The sequence below is a fragment of the Microtus oregoni genome, unplaced genomic scaffold (genome assembly GCF_018167655.1).
Source record: "Microtus oregoni isolate MIOR12 unplaced genomic scaffold, Mior012 000043F_ref0000047, whole genome shotgun sequence".
Taxonomy (NCBI): Eukaryota; Metazoa; Chordata; class Mammalia; order Rodentia; family Cricetidae; genus Microtus; species Microtus oregoni.
This window is the reverse complement of record NW_024543210.1, coordinates 1,860,458-1,880,077: the sequence shown is the minus strand read 5'-3', so window position 1 is coordinate 1,880,077 and position 19,620 is coordinate 1,860,458. Positions and strand designations below refer to the sequence as shown.

The 19,620-nt window shown below is 49.7% G+C and overlaps 1 protein-coding gene across 2 annotated transcripts in view; it reads right to left on the bottom strand.

The window, feature by feature from the left end:
- Positions 1-5,610, bottom strand: part of Cdc42bpb (CDC42 binding protein kinase beta) — a 96,308-nt gene extending 90,698 nt beyond the window's left edge. For both annotated transcript variants that reach the window (XM_041633486.1, XM_041633487.1), the window contains exon 1: positions 5,436-5,610. In XM_041633486.1, coding sequence (XP_041489420.1) covers positions 5,436-5,610 — 175 coding nt within the window. The remainder of the gene's footprint in view (positions 1-5,435) is intronic.
- Between the last annotated feature and the right edge of the window lie 14,010 nt (positions 5,611-19,620).

Sequence of the window (19,620 nt, the reverse complement as noted above, 5' to 3'; positions counted from 1 at the left end):
TCAGTAAAAGCTGGGCATGGACCCTTGTCTGTGACCCTCCTTGACCCAGCACAGTCAAGATTAAGAGATTAAGAGTCCAAGGTCATCCTCGTCTAAACAGAACTCCAGGCCAGCTGAATTACACACCACCACCCCATCTCAAAATAAATAAGTAAAAGTTAGAAATAAGTAAGGGCCAGTGAAATGGCTCAGAGGGTAGGTAAAGGTACTCTGCCACCAAACCTGAGCTTATATCTAATCCCCAGGGCTCAGTTGCTGGGAGACAGACAGGACTCACAGGCCTTTTTCTGACTTCCACACATGCACTATGGCACAGATGTACACACCCATCCACACACAAAGTAACATTTTTAAAAATAAATAAATAATAAAACATCAAAGTGGAAAAGGACCCAGGTGTGTCTCGTCACAGATTCAGACAGGACGATGTGGCTACGCTGTTTCAGGGCCCAGGGTCTCCCGTAGCTGAGCTACGCAGTCAAGGTTGACCTCCTCAGCACTAGGCTCACAGGTAGCCACCACCAGGCCAAGTTTACAGGAACAGAGACTGAAGCCAGGGTTTCACACGTGCTAGACAAATACTCTACCAACTAAGCCAAATCCCTCTCCAGTTTTTAAATCCTAAAAAAAAAAAAAAAAAAAAAAAAGGGTAAAGCCTATATTTATTTGGTCTCATCTCTCATCTAACAAGAATCTATTAAAGTTATCAGTCTCAAAAAGAACTTTTTGGGGCCAGTGAGACGACTCAGCAGGTAGGGCTCTCCCTAGGAACCCCGACGACCTAAGATGATGCCCAGAACTCAGCAGTGGAAGGGGAGAGCTCACCCGCACAGGCTGTCAACACGCTGACCTCCACACCTGGTGGCATATATACACAGTCACAAAATAGATAAAATTTTTTAAATTTAAAAATATTTTCTCCTCTTTTTTCAAGACAGGATTTCTCTGTGTAGCCCAGGCTGTCCTTGAACTCACAGAGAGCCATCTGCCTCTGGATCTCCTTAGCCCACTCTTGCCCACTCGTCAGTTGATCACACATCTCTGATGCCCAGATAGACAACCTGGACACCTGACTTCCCAACAAGAAGCAGGAGCCAGGAGAGCACCTGCCTGCCAGCCCTACAGGCTCAGTTCCATGGCATCCTGGCTGAGACACTGCCATCTGCTCACTTTACAGTCTGACTGCCCATGGCGTAGTGTGAGGAGGGACAAAGCAGGACAGGCCTGTTAATGTTTAAGTGTTCCCACTATCCCATCTCATGCCTTGAACCCAGGGTCGATATGCACTTCAAAGAGCTATTTATAAAAATCGAAATTATGCGAGCCTATCTTTTTATCATGAAGTTCCAACATTTCCCTCCAATTTGGAAGTTATTAAAAGATGTTTCTGAAATCTCTTATTTTAAAAAGTATTTTCGCTGGGAGAAACAAACAAAAAAGACAGAAACATTGCAATTTTAGCCGGGCAGTAGTGGTATAAGCCTTTAATCCCAGCACTTGAGACAGGGGCAGGAGGATTTCTGAGTTCGAGGCCAGTCTGGTCTACAGAGGGAGTAGGACTGCCAGGACTACACAGAAACACCCTGTCTTAGGAAAAAAAAATTCCTGTTCCACTGTGGTAGGATATTTGTAAACCGTGTGAAGATGTATTTACTGTGACTGCTGTTATACCAAGCTGAGTGGCAGTATCTAGGCAGGAGGTATAGGCAGGACTTCTGAGCAGAGAGGGAGGGAGGAGTGGGACATATAGAATGAAAGGTAAAAAGCCATGAGGCAAAACGTAAATTAATATCAATGGATTAAATCATGTTATAAGAGCCAGTTGCCATTTGGGAGCTGACAGGACAGAGAAAGACTCAATATATTCCACAGACTTCTTATTCAGAGAAATCGCAAGTTATCAGGTACCTGAGGTATCAGGTCTTACTAAACACGGTGGCCCTTGCCTGGTCATACTGGGCTGGGCACACAGCTCAATGAAGAAGAGAAAATATGGTCACACTGCTGACGAGAAAACCATTAAGTGGGTTGGGTGAAGCAACTTAATGCAAAAGTGCCTGTCATCAAGCTTGACGACCTGAGCTCCGTCCCCAGACTCTCACAGTGGAGCGAGTATGCCTGCCAGATGCCCTCTGACCTCCACACATGCACTATGGCACACAGCCCTGTGTGCACACAAGATAAAAACAATATTTTAATGGGGCTTGAGAAATGACTCAAAAGTTAAGAGCACTGGCTGCTCTTCTGGAGGATTAAGGTTTAACACCCAGTACCCACAAGACAGCTCACAACTGTCTGTAAATCTAGTCCCAGGGTTCTGACATCCTCTTCTGGCCTCTGAGGGCACTGCATACATACAGTACATATACATTCATGCATGCCAAACACCCATACATTAAAACAAAGGGGGTGGGTAATTAAAGACATAGAAAACTGCTCAGTGGGTGTGATGGCAAACACCTTTAACCCAGCACTCAAGAGGCAGAGGCAGGGGGATCTCTGAATTCGCCTGGTCTACGCAGAGAAACCCTGTCTTGAAAATCCAAAAGAAGAAAAAAAAAACTACAAGGGACTAACTAACCAGAAGGATAAAAAGATTAGCTCTATTTATTAAGTCGTAGCACACAGCAAGAGAAGATGCCCGACAGGGAACTGGGGAGCCATAACTCTTGTCTCCTGGTCTATAAGCCACACAGAGGCCTGTGCAGTGAGGCACGCTGGGATTCCAAACAACTGCTCTTTCAAACTCCACTCTGAACTGTGAAAAACTACTCAGCACGGGAAAATACACTTTGATGTAACACAGAGGGAGCCGGCCGGCACACTGGGTGCTTGTATTTGTTACTATTTACCAGTGGAGACTTTAAAGTGTTTCATAGGCTGCGCTTCAAACACTTTCTTATTTACATGTTGAAGAAACACACATGCGAAGTACAGTATTTCCAACTTTTAATTACGGTCTGGAATTTCATAGAGGAAGGCAAGCAAACGATAGACATAATCAGAGGGAAAGTAAAGATGAACTCCCACAGTGAATGCTACAGCGACACACCCAATACAAACACAGTGGCGGCGGACGGCCAGGAATGATCTTTACATTTTAAAAACTTTCTATTACTTTTATTTCCCAAATTTCCTCAAAGGTTTCTCTTAAGTTTCTTAAGGGCTGAGTCACCCATTTCCCTTCCCAATCTCAAGAATCCTATCTACTCATCACTGGGTACTCCGCAGGACTGGTGTCGTGGGGAAAAGACTGGCTCTCTGCCTTTTCAATGCTGTCAGAGACTTTGAAACGGGCAGAATGAAGAACCCTAAATCTCAACAAGCTTGATGCTTCCTGAACTGAAGCCCCTCCACTGTGACATTAGGGTACCTACCAGAATTCTAGAAAAGTCTTTTTAGGAAGGCCATTCTTTGCTTTGTCACCAACACACCTACCTAGACAATGCCTGCACAGGTGTTTTTCCTGTGACACACCACTTCAATGTTACAACAGTGCACACTGCTGCATACATAAGAGCACAGGCACTCTAAACTGTGTTACTACTTCACTAAAATTCTACCTTGTATCTAACAGACCATTCTGTTCTATGACTTGTTGTTTGTTGTTATGGGACAGTCTCTTTTAGATAGCCCACATTGGCTTCAAACTCACAATGTAGCTAAGGCTGACCTTCAAGTCCCCATCTTCCTGTCTCTACCTCCCAAATGCTGGGATTACAGGTGTGTCACCCGGTTTGCTCTTAATTAAAAGCTTACACCACTGCAGGAACTGAGCTAAGAGGATAATTTATTTGTAATCACAATTTCCAAGGGCCAAAACACAATTTCAAAACTATGCTTACACTATAGTACACAACTTCTGTTTAGATTTGGAAAGGTCAGATCTTACAAAATCTGCCCTCTTCACATGCTGAGAAGAGCTTCCTCCCGGGAAGTCTGGAGTACTGAGTGGTGAGCACCCACTTTCCGGCCCATCCCTACCACGTACTGTGCACGGCCCAGGCCAGAGGACACCTGGACCACACCCCACTGGGAAATGAGCCCTCCCTTCACTGTCTCCTCTCATTGCTCACTCACAGGCCATGCACCAGCTGAACCTGACTGCGGACTTGACTGGATTTCAAGACCCAGTGCTCAGAAAAGAATGACAAATCCAATGTTGAGAAGTCTCAGATTGCAGCAAGCACTAAAGACCTCACTTTCAGAGCAACTCTCAAGTCAGTTCATTATCCAACTGGAAATCATGTCACTGATAAAGGTCCCCGGAATGCCAGTATTCCCAGCTAAGGGCTCAGCCCTCTATGTAACCAAGAGCAGAGGCCCCACACAACAAAGCCCCAGAGTGTCCTGAAGCAGGGGCCCTCCTCCTGCTGCTCTCAATGCAGAAACATCTGAACGGCAGCCGGACAGAAAAGAAGTCCCAATAAAGACTACTGTGACTCCAGCTCTGAATTAAACTCTAGATCCAGTCACCACTGTGAGAGTAGGAGGCCTCCATGTGGAACGCATTCGTTTCCTCGTGTAAATATCAGTCCCAAAGATTAGAAATGACTGGTTCAAACTGCACAGTCCTAGCCCAGTGACGAAAGCAACCCGAGGGGAAAATTTGCAGAGTTTGACCCGAACCTACGCCTCATTTCCTCCTGCTCAGTCAGTCCTTGTGAGGGAACTGGGGGGTCTCTGGGGAAATGAATGTAAGGGAGGTATGAAGCAAGTGTTTCACCTTACATTCTAACCTGTCTGGGAAATTCCCTTCCATAAATGACTTGCACAAGCATTTGTCCCAATGAAGCACAATAGGTTATCGGACCTACGATTACTTCATTCACCGGATACCAAGGTCAGATGAAGAAAAGTTAAGTGACAGTTCCAGCTGCCCACCCCCTCCAATATCACAAGAGGCTGCCGCGATTATAATTCGGGAGTGGGAGAATATCTACTTGCTCTTGCATGGTGTATTTAAAATAAAGCTTTTAACATTAAAATTCGCTTGGGGGTGCTAAAGAAAGGGGGATGCCCAGGCCCTGGACATCAAGGGGATGTGGACAGGCTGTCACCTGGGTGGAGCCCTCGGAGCTGGGCTGCCGGGCGAAGCATTTGGAAGGCCCACCGGGCGGGGGCGGGAGTGGAGGAGATGCAAAAGGCAGAGGGGCTGCCCTCCCACCCGGCAGAGCAAAGGGCTGGAGGGGTAACTCCAGGCCCAACTATGGACCCCGAAGGCTAGTCCGGGGCGGAGGCAGGGCGGATGTCCCAGGGAGCGCTGCAGGAAATGATATCCAGACTCGGAGGGTGGGTCTAGGAAGCGGCCAGGGCGATGGCCGGGAGTGGGGGGAGTGCGAACGGAGGATGTGGCTCCGGAGCGCAGGACTAGGGAGGCCCGGCGCGGGTACGAGGAGCGAGAGGCGCAGAGGGGCGAGTGGCACCTTACTCACCCCACTCGAGGAACTCCGCCACATACTTGTCGCGGCGCAGCGCCGAGTGGCTGCACTCGGTGTAGAGGCACACCAGCACGTCCAGCAGCGTCTCCACGCTCAGGGCGCTCTCATTGCGCCACGGCCCGTCCAGGAGCAGCTGCTCCAGCTTCTTGAGCCGCACCTTGGCCGACATGGTGCCGCGCGGCCCGCTCCCCACGCGCCGGCCTCTCGCCGCCCGTGCGCCCCGGCGTCAGGGCCAGCACTCCCCAGCCCAGTGGCCGCGCGCCCCGGCGTCCAGTAGCCGCAAAGTCCTTGTCGTCGCAGCCGGGCCTAGGCCGACATCTTGGGCTCTGTCCCGGCGGCACCGAGTCTGGGGCACCGGGCCCCGCGGGTCCATGGGCCGATCTCCTCCCCTAGGCGCCGCCCGCACGCCGTCCCCGCCCTCAGTCGCCTGGCCGCGCCCTCGCGCGCGCCGTCGCCGACCTGGACCGCGGCGGAGCCGAACACAGCAGATACCCGGCCGGCGCCCGAGCCCCGACCTCAGCCCGGCCGGCCGCCCAGCCCGCGACCTGCAAGCCAACCAGGGCGCGGCCAGCGCCGCGCAGCCAACCACCGCGGGGCCGACCGCCGCCGCGCTGACCTCAGCGCGACGCCCCGCCCTCAGCCCGCAGCTCTTTGGGCCTCGCGGTTCGCCGTAGGAACGGTGTGGGGCGGGGTGCCGAGTGAAAAACCGAGATTGCGGGTGGCGCACGCGCAGAGGAGCCCGGGCGGGGCGCCGAGCTGCGCGCTCTGTGTCCAGGGTCCCGTAGTTCGGCTCCGTTCCCCGGACTCCGGGACCGACCTTCGTGGTCTAGCGGGGCTTCTGTCTGTCGCGACCCCAGGAGCAGCTCTACTAGGTCTCGGTTGTCGCGTCCGAGCTCGTCCGAGCTGTAGCCCACCGAACCCTGTGCCCGAGTGCGCTCTCCAGACGCGGGCGGGGCACCTGCTGGAAGGCTCCGGGGTCCGCTGGACGCGCGCTCCCCGACCCCCGGGCACGCGCCCCTGGGGATGCGCAGTGCCCTGCCTCGACTCTTGAGATTCTACCCCCTGACTGATTAGGGTGTCGGCCTGGTGCGCTGAGAATTTTGTCTCCAGACGAGACGCCGCCTTTAGTGGAATCTGCGGATATCCCTTACGACAAACCCCAGGCCTCCGCAGAGGATCCCTTTGTGGACCCCAGGGTTGCTTCAACAGAATGAGGGCTTGTGGTTCAACGGGGGCAGGTGGGGTTTCGAAGCCGGAAGCTGAGTGGAGCCTGAGGCAAAACGCTAGGTGGAAAGACAGCCGCCGAACGTCGACTCCAGCGCAGGAAGCGACTGAAGGGTCCCTGGAGCCTTCTGAGCTGCTGGAAATGATGTATTGGGGTCACACAAGCACACAAACGTGTGTATCTAGCCTTGGTTTTTAAAACGCAGACAAAATGGCCCAGTATAGTAGGTTGGGTAGAGCGACCCCTCATCAGAGCGGTGTTATCGCAAGGGAATCTATACACATAGCGTATTCACGAGTTACTGCATATATTTGATGCCCAGTTTTTAGAATTTTAAAAGAAAAGCCAAGAGGATCGCACTACCCCAAACCAGAATCTGAGTACTGTTTGTAAGACAAAGGTCCAAAATAGTGTGACCAGACAACTGAATTCCTTTCCTGGCAGAACCGATGCTTTCTCTTTGTCCCATAAGTGTCCCCATGAGAGCGCGTCTTCTCTGACTGGCTCTGTCAGCCTTCCAAACCCTCTCACTGGAGTCCCTGAGCCCACTCTCGGTTGCTTGCCTCTATTTAATCTCTCCGGGTTAGAACTTCGTACCTGCCCACCCCCACCCACCCCTGCCCGTGCCATTCATCAGTGTCTCTCCCAGCTACCTCTGCTGTGTCTGTTTATTCCAGATTTGCTTCCACACTGCCTTTTGGGCCACCTCACAGCCCTGAGACAGATCCACCCCGGGTGACTCTGTAGGCTTCCTCTGAACTTAAAACAGTGGGTCCGTATGGAGCTGGTTCACTAGCCTGGGGCCAAAGGTAAAATAACTAAACAGTTATTTGTGTTCCTCAGTTTCCTCGAATGTAAAAAGGAGTATCTCCTATGCATCTCAGAGAGTTTGGAAGGGGCTTTGTGAGTAACAAACACCCAAGGAGCACTTGCCCTCTGCCCTGTCATTGACTTTGGTGGCTGCTATTGGGGCATTAGGGTTAATAGTTTAGAAAACAGAAAGTTTGTGGCCAGCTGATGGGTGAAACAGCCTTGGGTACTGGCTTTTGGCCCTCGATGCAGGAAGCCTAGCTATATCGTCTCCGGCAATCATGAGAACACACAGTAAACTGTGTGGACTTGCCAATGTATTTCTGAGCTTTTAGACCAAAACACACATCTCAAAATGTACACAACAGGCAAAGACTTGGTCCAGAGTGAGAGAAAGGTTTCCAAGCATTTCCCTTGATAATCTACATAGGCAATCTGGAGGATTGACTCTGAGACCTTGAGAATTCCACATCCACACAGATGATGTCTAAACAAACAAGGGTGGATCTGTGCCAGTGAAACTTTATTTCCAGAAGCCGGTTTGCTGGGCTAAGTTTGCTGACTCTTGCTTCATAATACCAGCTTTGACAGTGGGATTCCAGGCCCAGAGACAATGCTTGTTTGGGAAGAGGGATCTGACTACAGGCAACTAAGTTTCCTTTGCTCTGTAAATCAGTGTGAGAAAGGGACTTGTAGTTTGTACCTGAAAGTATCCTTTCAGATCACAAAGAACAGGAGATAACCCCAAAGAGAAAAGAACAAATAACAGGAACAATGAACTATACAGGAAGCAAACACAAAGAATCAATAGACAGAATTTGCTTGATCTAACTCGTGTTTAAAAATTAAAGAAAAAATTAAAAATCCTCCCAAACTTCTGCTTCCAGGTAAGATGGAATGGGCCATAGAGGTTCGGGCCTTCATTCCAACATTGGGGAGACAGAGGCAAGAAAGTGACTGGGAGCTCTAGGCCAGCTAGCACTGAGAGCGAGACCCTATCTCAAACAGTCCGGAGGAAGGGAGACATGCTTAGTTGGTGGAGTGTTTGCTTAGCATGTGCCAGTTCCAGGGTTCTGTCCAGGGCACTGTGTGTGACCAGACATAGTGGAACATGCCTGCAATCCCATAATCCCAGCATTCTAGAGGTGAAGGCAGTAGGACCAGAAGTTCAAGGTCCTCCTTGGCTACATCGAGTTCAAAGACAGAATATGTGAGACTCTGTCTTAAAAATCCAAGGGATCGGGGCTGGAGAGATGGCTCAGAGGTTAAGAGAACTGACTGCTTTTCCAAAGGTCCTGAGTTCAATTCCCAGCAACCACATGGTGGCTCACAACCATCTGTAATGAGATCTGGTGCCCTCCTCTGGTGTGTGGGCATACGTGGAGGCAGAATGTTGTATACATAATAAATAAATCTAAAAAAAATCCAAGGGGTGTCAGAAATCAGAATTATTCTTTTACGTAAGAAAAATATAGATAGAATACATGACATAAGGAATCCTGTGACCATGAAAAACAGGTGTCTTTCTACAGATAGCTGTGATCCCTGTCCCTGAGATATGATTGGCCAGAGATGAATGTTCTCAACCATCCAGGAGAACTGGGGTGGAGCCCGGTGACCCTGAAGCTTGAAGATGATTGGGGCCAAGGAGACAGCCACAGCTCTCAGGATGGCACTCGGCTGCAAGGGTACTCCACAGAGCACCAGGGCGTCCTCAGGAATCCAGCGGCCTACTTACCAATGCTCACAGGGGAAGAAAACACCCAGTGCCAGGGAAAGAGGCTTCCAAAAGATTAGAGGAACGGTATCTGGTGCACAAACAGACAAAAGGATCATGTTGTTTCCCACGAACCAGACTAGAACACCTCATAATTCACAGACACTGGATAGAATGCTCTCAGGAAGGTTGCTGAGTTGAGTTCAGCAGCTTTCTGTCATAGTGGGGAAAAAATGGCCGAAAAGCGTCTTTACATCATGGCAACCAGGAAACAGAAAGGGAGGGGAAAGAGCAGGTGCCCAGCATACCCTCCATGAGCATGCCCCCAGTGACGTCTTTCCATCAACTAGGCCCCATTTCCTCAGGTTCCCATCACCTCCCTCCCACTAATGCTACCAGCTGGGGAGCAGGCAGTCAACATGCAGGCCTTGAGGGAACTTCAGATGTCAACCAAATGCCAAACAGTGTGCCTTACGGTGGGATCACCACTCCAGACCCCTTAGATAAAGGCCTAGACTGAATCCTTGAGATTTGGCTTCACATAGAGCTCTGGTCTAGCAAGTGTGAGGCCCAGAGTTCAGCCCAACAGAGGAGGGGAGAGGGCGGGGCAAAGAGAGGGCACTAGACAGAGCATGCTTCCATGTCTGCCTAATAACTCATCAAAACCAGACAAAGTAATATCAAAATCTTTACAAATAGCTTAACTCCATCCTAGAACAAAGCTACAGAACATTTATTGGAGGCAAAGTAGCGAAGATCCCAAATGGCGTCATCACAATGCCTGGAGTCCAGCCAGGAAGAGCCAAGCTCTCGAACCAGCCAAGAGGAAAGCACAGCCTACAGCGAGGAGATCAAGGGTCAGAGCCAGCCTGCAGTTTACACCATAAGAGAATTAGCAGACAACGGTAAAAACAGTTCTCGGAGTTATATCCCCTATGTTCAAAAAAGTCAACAAAATCATTTTAATTTTTAATTTAACATCGAATGATGAAAACTACAGCCCCTGAAGGAAAAAAACCTTATGTTACTAGTAACAGATTATTTAAGATTCGTGAAATTAAAAGCTTAAAATTGGAATTATCCAGGGGGGCCAGGGAGGTGGATCAGCTGATAAGGGGGCTTGCCACCCAGGCTTACAGCCTGATAGCCTGATCCCCGGGACCCACAAGGGTGAAGGAGAGCGGTGACCCCCCAAAGTTGGTCCTCTGACCTCTACCCACACACATGTGCCTGTGCAGGAGCACACACACATGAACTGAGCTCTTGTGAACTCTGGGACAACAACGGGTGATGAACTAGGAAATGGGAACAGCCTCAAGCTCCTTACCCGCTGAGTGAGCAATAAGAACGCCATATCACACACCACGGAACACTACCCAGCTGTGAAGGAAAAGGAAACCCTGGGCTTTGCAGACAAATGGAACTTGAAAAGGTCATAGTGAGGGTGGTAACCCAGACCCAGAAGGACAAACATCACAAGTTCGCTCCCCTCTGAGGCTTCTGGCTCTAAGTCTTCAGCTATAATAAATGTTCTCACCTATCTTCTCTTTGCAATAGAAAGAGACCATTACAGAAAACCACACCAGAAAATGGAGAATGTGGAGCCTAGTCCTAATGGATGCATTTACAAAACAACCCCTAAACCCAGGGGCCATTGCAGAAGAAAGGGCAGAAAGGCTGTAAGAGCCAGAGAAATGAGAAATTTTCTGTGAGACTGTGTCTCCTAGTAATTTCAGAAACTACACCCATAAAGTCTCACCAACATGGCTACCGGCTACCCAAACGTGACCTGAACAAGGACAGCAACAATAGACACGCTAAAGTAGATGGGGGTGGGTGGTGTGGTGGAGAGCCCACGAGGCCTGAACCTTACACAAAGAGCTACAGACAACTAAGAAATGCTGAGAGCAGGAGACACAGTCTTCGCCAAAGAAAAGCACACCAATTGGTTATCTAACCCCAAGTGCTCAGCCCTGCAAGCATACACATAACTAACATTATACAGACCAAGCAGGTTTTATCTATGTATTTAGGAATATATATGTATGTATATACATGTATGTATGTAACAACAATTAATGAAAAAAAAAGCCACAAATTTGAAAGAGAGCAAGCAGGGGTATATGGAAGGGTTTTAGAGGGGAAAAGGAAAGAAGAAAATGCTGCAATTATAGTAGAACCTGAAAAAATAAAAGGAATAAGTTTTGGTGTGTGTGTGTGTGTGTTTTGTTTGTTTGTTTGTTTTGACAGGATTTCTCTGTATAGCCTTGGCTGTCTTGGAGCTCACTCTGTAGATCAGGCTGGCCTTGATCTCAGAGACCCACTTGCCCGTGCCTTCCGAGTATTGGGATTAAAGGTGTGCACCATCACAGCTGACCAAAGGAATAACTTTTAAGAAAGAAATAACAGTAATTTCCAAATTTGTCAAAAACAATAAACCACGAATTGAAAACACTTAGCGATGCATAAGCACAGGAAACACAGAACCAGGCGCTGTGACTGCTGCACCAAGACATGTCATGAATTGCTCCTGGGACAAGAAAAGAAAAATGGCTAGAGAAAAGGGCATCATTTGAGAGCCAGAGAGTGGCTCGGAAGCTAGGAATGCACACTGCTCTTGCGGAGGATCGGAGTTTGGTCCCTAGACTCCATGTGGCAGCTCACAACCATCTTTCACTACTGGAGAGATCTGATACCCTCTTCTGGTCTCCTCAGACACCGCTTACACACACACACACACACACACACACACACACACACACTAATAAAAATCTTTTTAGGGACAAATACAAAGAAGAAGGGATGACAGCAAATGTCTCATTTTGCAGCACCACGTTGAAGTATCAAAAGGGGAAAAAAATTCTGACCTAACATTTTATACTCAACTAAAACATCTTTCCAAAAAGAGGGAAAAATATTTCAGATACATGAAAACCCATTATGATAAAGAGAGATGAAGGACCTTCGGCTTGGGGCTGTGCATGTTGGGATTTCCTAGGTAACAATCACTGCCTTGCATGGTCTTCTCTGATTCATTTGCTGAGCATCCTTGAAGACTGCCAGTTTTGGGTGGAAACCAGAACAACGCCAGGTGGGTGGCCAGGCGCAAGCTTCCTGAGGGCTGCCTGCCTCTTCCGCCTCATGACCCAGCAAGTTTTGAAAATGTGAGATTATGCAGAAAGCTTCGTTAGTAAAGTGCCCGCAAACACACAGACAGGCATTTGGTTCCCAGAACTCACATCAACAAGAGTGGCAACAGGGGCTGGAGAGATGGCTCAGCGGTTAAGAGCACTGTCTGCTCTTCCAAAGGTCCTGAGTTCAATTCCCGGCAACCACATGGTGGCTCACAACCATCTGTAATGAGGTCTGGTGTCCTCTTCTGGCCTGCAGGCAGACATACAGACAGAATATTGGGCTGGAGAGATGGCTCAGAGGTTAAGAGCACTGCCTGCTCTTCCAAAGGTCCTGAGTTCAATTCCCAGCAACCTTATTGTGGCTCACAACCATCTGTATGGGGTCTGGTGCCCTCTTCTGGCCTGCAGGCATACACACAGACAGAATATTGTATACATAATAAATAAATAAATTTAAAAAAAAACAAAAACAAAAAAAACAAGAGTGGCAACAAAGCCGGGGAGGCAGAGTCTATAACCAACCAACTCTGTGAGTTCCAGGCCAGTGACAGACCGTGTCTTTAAAAGAAAAAAGTGGATGGTCCCCGAGGAATGACACTCAAGGACACAGGTTTCCTCTGGCTTCCACGGGCAAGCTCACGCGTGCATGCAGGGCAGTCAGAGGCCTGCAGAGTCAATCCTGGTAGAAGAACCATTACACTGGACACTCCAGGGCTGTGGAGTAAATCCATTTCTTCTTCCAGTGACCGTTCTCCATTTCAAAGGTTCCTACTGGCTTGCTGCTGGCTTAGTACTGGCTTCGTAAGGGTGACTGACTGCTTGGCCATGGATACCAAGAAACTATTCAACCCAATTTATCTGCCCATCAAAAAGTCGATGCTATCCACAATACCACAAAACCAGGTATGCACAACAGCATTCCGTTGTAAAATGACACCGGACCCAGATAGATCTGGGAGAAGTGAGTGAGCGTCTCGAGTAGGTAGCATGGTGCCCATGGTACTCACACCTACTATACCCCACAGCTGCGGCCTCAGGGTCAGTCAATACATAATGGGGCTGCTCTCCAGGGGGTGATGGCTTCAGCCAGTAGTGGCTGGACCCAGTGAGGAAAGTGCCTAAGAGACAACATTGAAGAGAAATTCTCCCAGAAGGCAAAACTCCTCATTGAATCATAACTAATGTGTTATTCAGCCAATCGGAGGCTTTGAAAGGTACACCCCTAGCAGGGGTGGCAATTTGGATATAGTTCTCAGGTTAGGCATAGCATGCCAGCCTGTGAGAATGAAGATTCACCAAGAAAGGTTCCCTGGGGAGGAGGCTCTCCAAATTCACACGAGCAGGGTGACTCTTCTGAAGATATCAGCTGTCTCTCATTCCCCGTCACAGTGCTTGTTAAAGGACCCAGGTACAACTGACAAAAGGAGACCACAGACTCCCTCCTTGGCTTCCAGCAGGGCACATAGCGCAAATTCCATCAACAGGGACCCAAGCTGGGCTGTTCATCTGGTGGCACCCCGGTGACCGACATGACACTCCTTCCATGGCAGTGGGCGAGGGCTGGCTTTCCCGGCCACAGTACTTCTACCAGCACCACCATTTTTGGGCTTCGAGAATGCTTTATTTATCCATCACCATAGCAACTCAAACAACATCACTGAGAACCGTAGGATTCATTTTATGGAGAAGGAAGTTTGGTAGAGAGCTCATGGCCATGAAATCCCCTGACTACCACGTGCCTCACCGTCAGGCCCACCCTGGAGGGTGTGGTAGCAGTCCTTCCCCAGCAGGCTCTGTATGGTGCCGTGCCCCGGTATAGCATGTGATGATGAGTCCAGGAACCAAGCCGCAGAAGAGCCCCCCCCCCACCCCCCCTGCATAACACCAGCTCACACACACAGGAATTCTGCTTTCCTTCCTGTGACCTTGGGCAAACTTCCAAGAAAGGAATGCTTCCTTCAGGAAACACAGTCACAGCTCAGCGACACAATTCAGATGGACTGCAGGGTTTCTGCTGAGGCTGCCCCTCCTCCATCAGCCCTGCCTGCCCCACCCCACCAAATCTAAGATGCTCAGCCTCAACCACCAGGGGGACTGGGAGCGGGCTCTGCTGGTGAGGCAGGGGATGTTGAACAGAACCTATGAATTTTATTCTTTCACTCAATACTTCTTGTTAATAACTCTTACTGCAGAAAAGGAAGAGGACACACTAGAAATGGGCCCTGAAGGGAGTTAGGCCCAGAATGAACTAAAGTTCCAGCCGTATCTCCAGGGCTGAGGGCGAGAGCTGCCAAAGAGCCCCCACAGGAAGCCATGGCATGGGACTGGAAGATTGCTTCCTGCTGGGCAGTCCCACCCACTCACAGGCACCTTCCGCGAAGACTGAGGGTAATGCCAAGTCTTAGACTTCTGATAGATGCAGCCCTGGTCACGGTCACCAGAGGCTGAAGCTCTGTGGCCTTTGGCTTAAGGACAGGCTGAAAGCTGAGAGGCACAGGGCTAAGAGGTTTGTGTTACCTCTACAGATCTGAAATCCCATCTTACTCTGTACCCCAGAGTGGGCTGTCCAGGGAGACTCTGGAGGCAGTGGGTGTCTAATAAGAGCATAAGGGATGATTTTTACCCCATCACCGACAGAACAGCTCCCAGTTAGGCCCTTCCTTGGGGGCCCCCTTGCTCTCGGATTGTGATGCTCCTCCTTCCAGCCACCCCATGAGACCTGTAGCAGGACACAACAGTTGGTCCATCCCTTTCTTCCTGACCAGACCCTGCCTGCACCCTGGTAAACAGGTCACTTGTTTGTTTTTTTTCTTTTTTACTTTTAATGATTTATTTAACTTTATTTTATGTGCATTAGTGTGAAGGTGTCAGATCTTGTGGAACTGCATTTTCAGACAGTTGTGAGCTGCCATGTGGGTGCTGGGAATTGAGCCCCGGTCCTCTGGAAGAACAATCAGTGCTCTTAACAGCTGAGCCATTCTGTGAGTTCGAGACCAGCCTGGTCTACAGAGCTAGTTCCAGGACAGGCTCCAAAGCCACAGAGAAACCCTGTCTCAAAAAAACCAAAAAAAAAAAAAACCACAAACAGCTGAGTCATATCTCCAGCCCCAACAGGTCACTTGTAAGGCCTCCTCAGTTCTCCTTCAGGCTGTGATCTCTGCCAGGCTGAGTGACAGTCATAGCATGTTACCACCTGTGGAAAAATGAAAGCCTAAATGTCTATACAGGCAGGAGAATAGGCAAGTCTGGGACACTGGAAGGTGGAATTCCAGCCAGACCTGGTGGAACACACTTGTAATCCCAGCACTGTTGTGCTGGTTTGGATGAGAAATGCCCCCCATAGTCTTGGGCATTTGAATGCTTGGTCCCCAGATGGTGGCACTGTTGTTGGGGAGGCTTAGGAGTTTGTGGCCTTGCAGGAGGAAGTATGTCACGAGGGCCCCACCATGCTATATGAGTTCCCTGGTTGACTCTTAACTTTCCGGAGCCTTAAGCTCAAATAAACTTTCTTCTATAAGTTGCCTTGGTCATGGTGTTTGATCCCAGCAGCAAAAAAGTAGCTAATTCAGTTTGGGAGGCAGAAGTAGGAGCATCAGCTCATGGTCATTCTTGGCTACATAGCAAGTTCCAGGACAGCCTGGGTTACAAAAAACTGTCTGCAAAGATGGGCGTTGGTGGCTCACGTCTTTAATACCAGCACTCAGGGGGCAGAGGCTGGTGAATCTCTGTGAGTTCAAGGTCAGACTGGTCTACAGAGCAAGTTCCAGGACAGCTAGGACTACATAGCAAAACCCTGTCTCAGAGAGAGAGAGAGAGAGAGAGAGAGAGAGAGAGAACAACAACAAAACCCTCTGACTCAGAAAATAAAAATGAACGAATAACAAAACACATACACACACATACACATACCACACCAGACAGAAGAATTCTATGTAGTCTCTAAAAACAGTGCAAAATAATTCTTTCAACCAAACCAAGGATATGAACCATCAGCTCCTTGAAATCCTTTCTGGATATAAGGTTCATTCCAACCTTGGGACCAGACCACAGACCAGGGCATAAAGAAGTCAAGATTGTGGATCCAAGGTAGTGCCGATTCTTCAGGAAGTGAATAGTGGGCCTGGGGACACGCAACGGTGTAAGTGGACGGTGGACCTGGGAATATGCAGAGGTGTAAGTGGACAGTAGGCTTGGGGACACGCAGAGGTGTAAGTGGAGGGTGGACGGTGAATATGCAGAGGTGTAAGTGGACAGTGGACCTGGGGACACACATCGGTGTGCCTTGCAAACAGGAGGGAGGACTTTCTCCTACAGTGACACTTTAAGGGAGATGTAAAAGAACCCACACAGGGCACATGCGGAAGTGTGAATGACAGAGTGGGCAGGCCAACCCTCAAAGGCCTGACAAGCACAGATAGCCATTGCCTAAAGAGAAGGACCCCTTCCCTCCCCCTATACCTGCTGGGTCCCCAAACTCCTGAGATCCTGGCAACAACTTCCAAGCATCCTTTAGCCAGACTCTCTGGATCACAGTTCTTCCCAAAGGTGTATGTTCTCCTATTCAACACCCCTGCTGACCACACTGAAGACTGTGAAGTTTAGGATCACAGGCCTTGCCGTGATCAGACACAAAGAAATGCCTGATAACATTAATGTGAAGGAAAGAGGCAGGGAGCTGCGGGAAGGATGCAGGGGGACAGAGGGCCCCGAGAACCTATGATGTGGCTTGGCATGTCAAGTTGAGAAATGGGGACCTCTGAACACCTCCACCTTGTTCAGCAATGTGGTATGGGCGGAGAAGCTGAGAGAGTGGAGCCAGGGAGCCACTGGCATGAACGCCAAACACATAGACCACAAAGGAAGAAGTCTATGTGGGAACCCCCACCAGTCTGCTGGGGTAAGGGGGCCAAGCAGGGGATAGCCTCTGGAGAGTTTGCCAGGGAACCTTCACAGAGCACCGGACAGGGAACAACTGGCACCATCTGATGGGAATCATTTTAGAAAGCCGTGTTTACAAAGAGCCCTAGGACAGAGGGAAAGAGGGAGGACCGCAAGGATGGTGCGGGAAGAAGCTGGTGGTGGCACAGTTCTCATATCCAGGCCCCAGGCTCACCTTACCCTCTCGAGCTGCTACATCTCTGAAGGTGCCTGTGTGGGTGCCATCATATCTGGGCCAGCTATCCAGCCCCTGGCTTCAGGTAATGAAGATTTGGATGAACATCTAGGGGGAAGGAGGAGACAAGAGGGTTCTTTATCTTCAAGGCTTCTTCCTTGCCATTGGCACCTGACACTATCCTGACCAAATGTTACTCCCCTCTCCAGGAAGCAGAGGGGAGGTGCCCCTCTCCCTTCTGGAGCCCGACTTCTGCTGCCTTCACCTCTTCCTTCCAGCTGAGGGTGGTCTTGGTGGTTGGACACCTAGAAACCAACATTGTCCCCGGCAAATACACTACCACTTGCTTCTGGTCGCACTGGTTTAGATTGCACACAGCTCTGCCCTTCCTAGTCCATCTCTCAGATCTTCTGGGAAAGCACACTGCAGCCAGCAGATGCTTCTGGCATCTACCAGCACAAGCCCAGCACAAGGGCTTCCTGAGGCCCCAGCTCCTCATTCACCGGGGGAAGAAGACTGCCATGGTGTGTGAAGTTATTGGGAATCCATAGTCCTCACAGATAGCCCTAGAGTCACACAGGGTTGCTGGTGACAGCTGCAAGAAAAGGGCAGGGACAAGAGATGCTGGCCAACAAATCTGTGCAAGGCTCTGACTGCATGCACACTCCTTCCTGGCAGCCTGGGCATCTCCCACTGACCATCAGAGGCATCTTCAAGGAAAGTTGGCAATGACTGCACCCCAACCTTGCTCTGGATCCTTCCACAGCTCCTGCTCTCTCAGGGATGATGTGGAGTTCCGAGGCTGACATTTAGGTTAAGGATTTCTCTTCCTGGCTACAAACATTGTGTGCTCAGTGCTCCGCAGGAAAGGGACAAGGGAGCACCTGCATCACCATCAGAAGAGCAAGCCGACATTTGGAGAGGGGAAGCCACTGCCCGTCTGGAGCCCAGGAATCCTGGTCCATGATACTATTCCACCTTCCCCCAAGAAGCAGGTGGTTCCTTCCAAATAAGGCTAATCTCTGGCCTCATCATCTCTCTCTGATTGATACACAGCTTCTCCACAATATGCTTAGATGGGCAAGAGGGCCCCTAGAGATACATAACCAGAAGGGGGTAGGACCTTTTTCTAAGTTTTTATGGCTAGCGGAGGCCTGGGAGTCCCCAGAGGCTACAAGGCTGGCTCGTACAGCCTGAGATGTGAACTGATGAGACCCAGGACTGGCAGGATGAGGACATCATCATCTTCTGACTATCCCACGATTCATAGTTCTCAGCGTGGTCTCCAATGGGACCGACCATCAGCAGTACCTGGGAACTCTAAACCTGCTAACCCAGAACTCTACAGGAAGATTAGGAATCCTGCTGCAGGTTCAGCCTGAGAACCTGCCTTGACCTCTGGCTTATCATCTGAGCCAACAGGGCTTCTCTCCAGAGCTCTATTGCTGGCCTGTGAACACATGCCTTTCTCTGCTTTCCTACCTGTGTTCATTTGATGGTCTTGGTGTGACAAGTACCTGAGACAGTTGATTCCAGAGGGGGAGAGTTTCATCTTAGCTCCCGACTTCAGAGGCTCAGTCAAGGTTACTTGGTGTTACTGACTTAGGCCTGAGGCTGCACAATGTATCACGGTGATGTTACGTGACACACAGGAGAGGAGAGGAGACATCCTCACTTCAAGGGAAGGGGCTAGAACCCTATATCTTCTTTGAAAGCACACCCCTGATGGCCTAACAGCTCCAAGATCCTAACATAGCAGTGCTCCAGTCCTAAGTGAGAACGGAGAGAGTGAGCATCTCGGGGACCAGCTAGCCTGGACATTGCTCCACACGGGAGAGGATCAGCAGGTTGTCCCTCGTCTGCCGGTGAGTGGGTCAGTGGCCATCTGCCCTAGTTTGTATTCTATGTTGCATTGACCAGGGGCTGGAGAGATGCTCAGCAGTAAGGAGCACTTGCTTCTCTTCCAGAGGACCAGGGTTTGATTCCTAGCACCCACCACGAAATTCACAACACTCTATAACTTGGGTTCTAGGGGATTTGACAGCCTCTGGTGCCTTAAGTGTGTACCAGGCAGGTATGTAATGCATAGATACACATGCAGGTAAAATACCCATACACATAAAGTAAAAATAGTCTAAAAAGGAAAAAGAAATACCGACTGAAACCCACTTAGGAGCAGA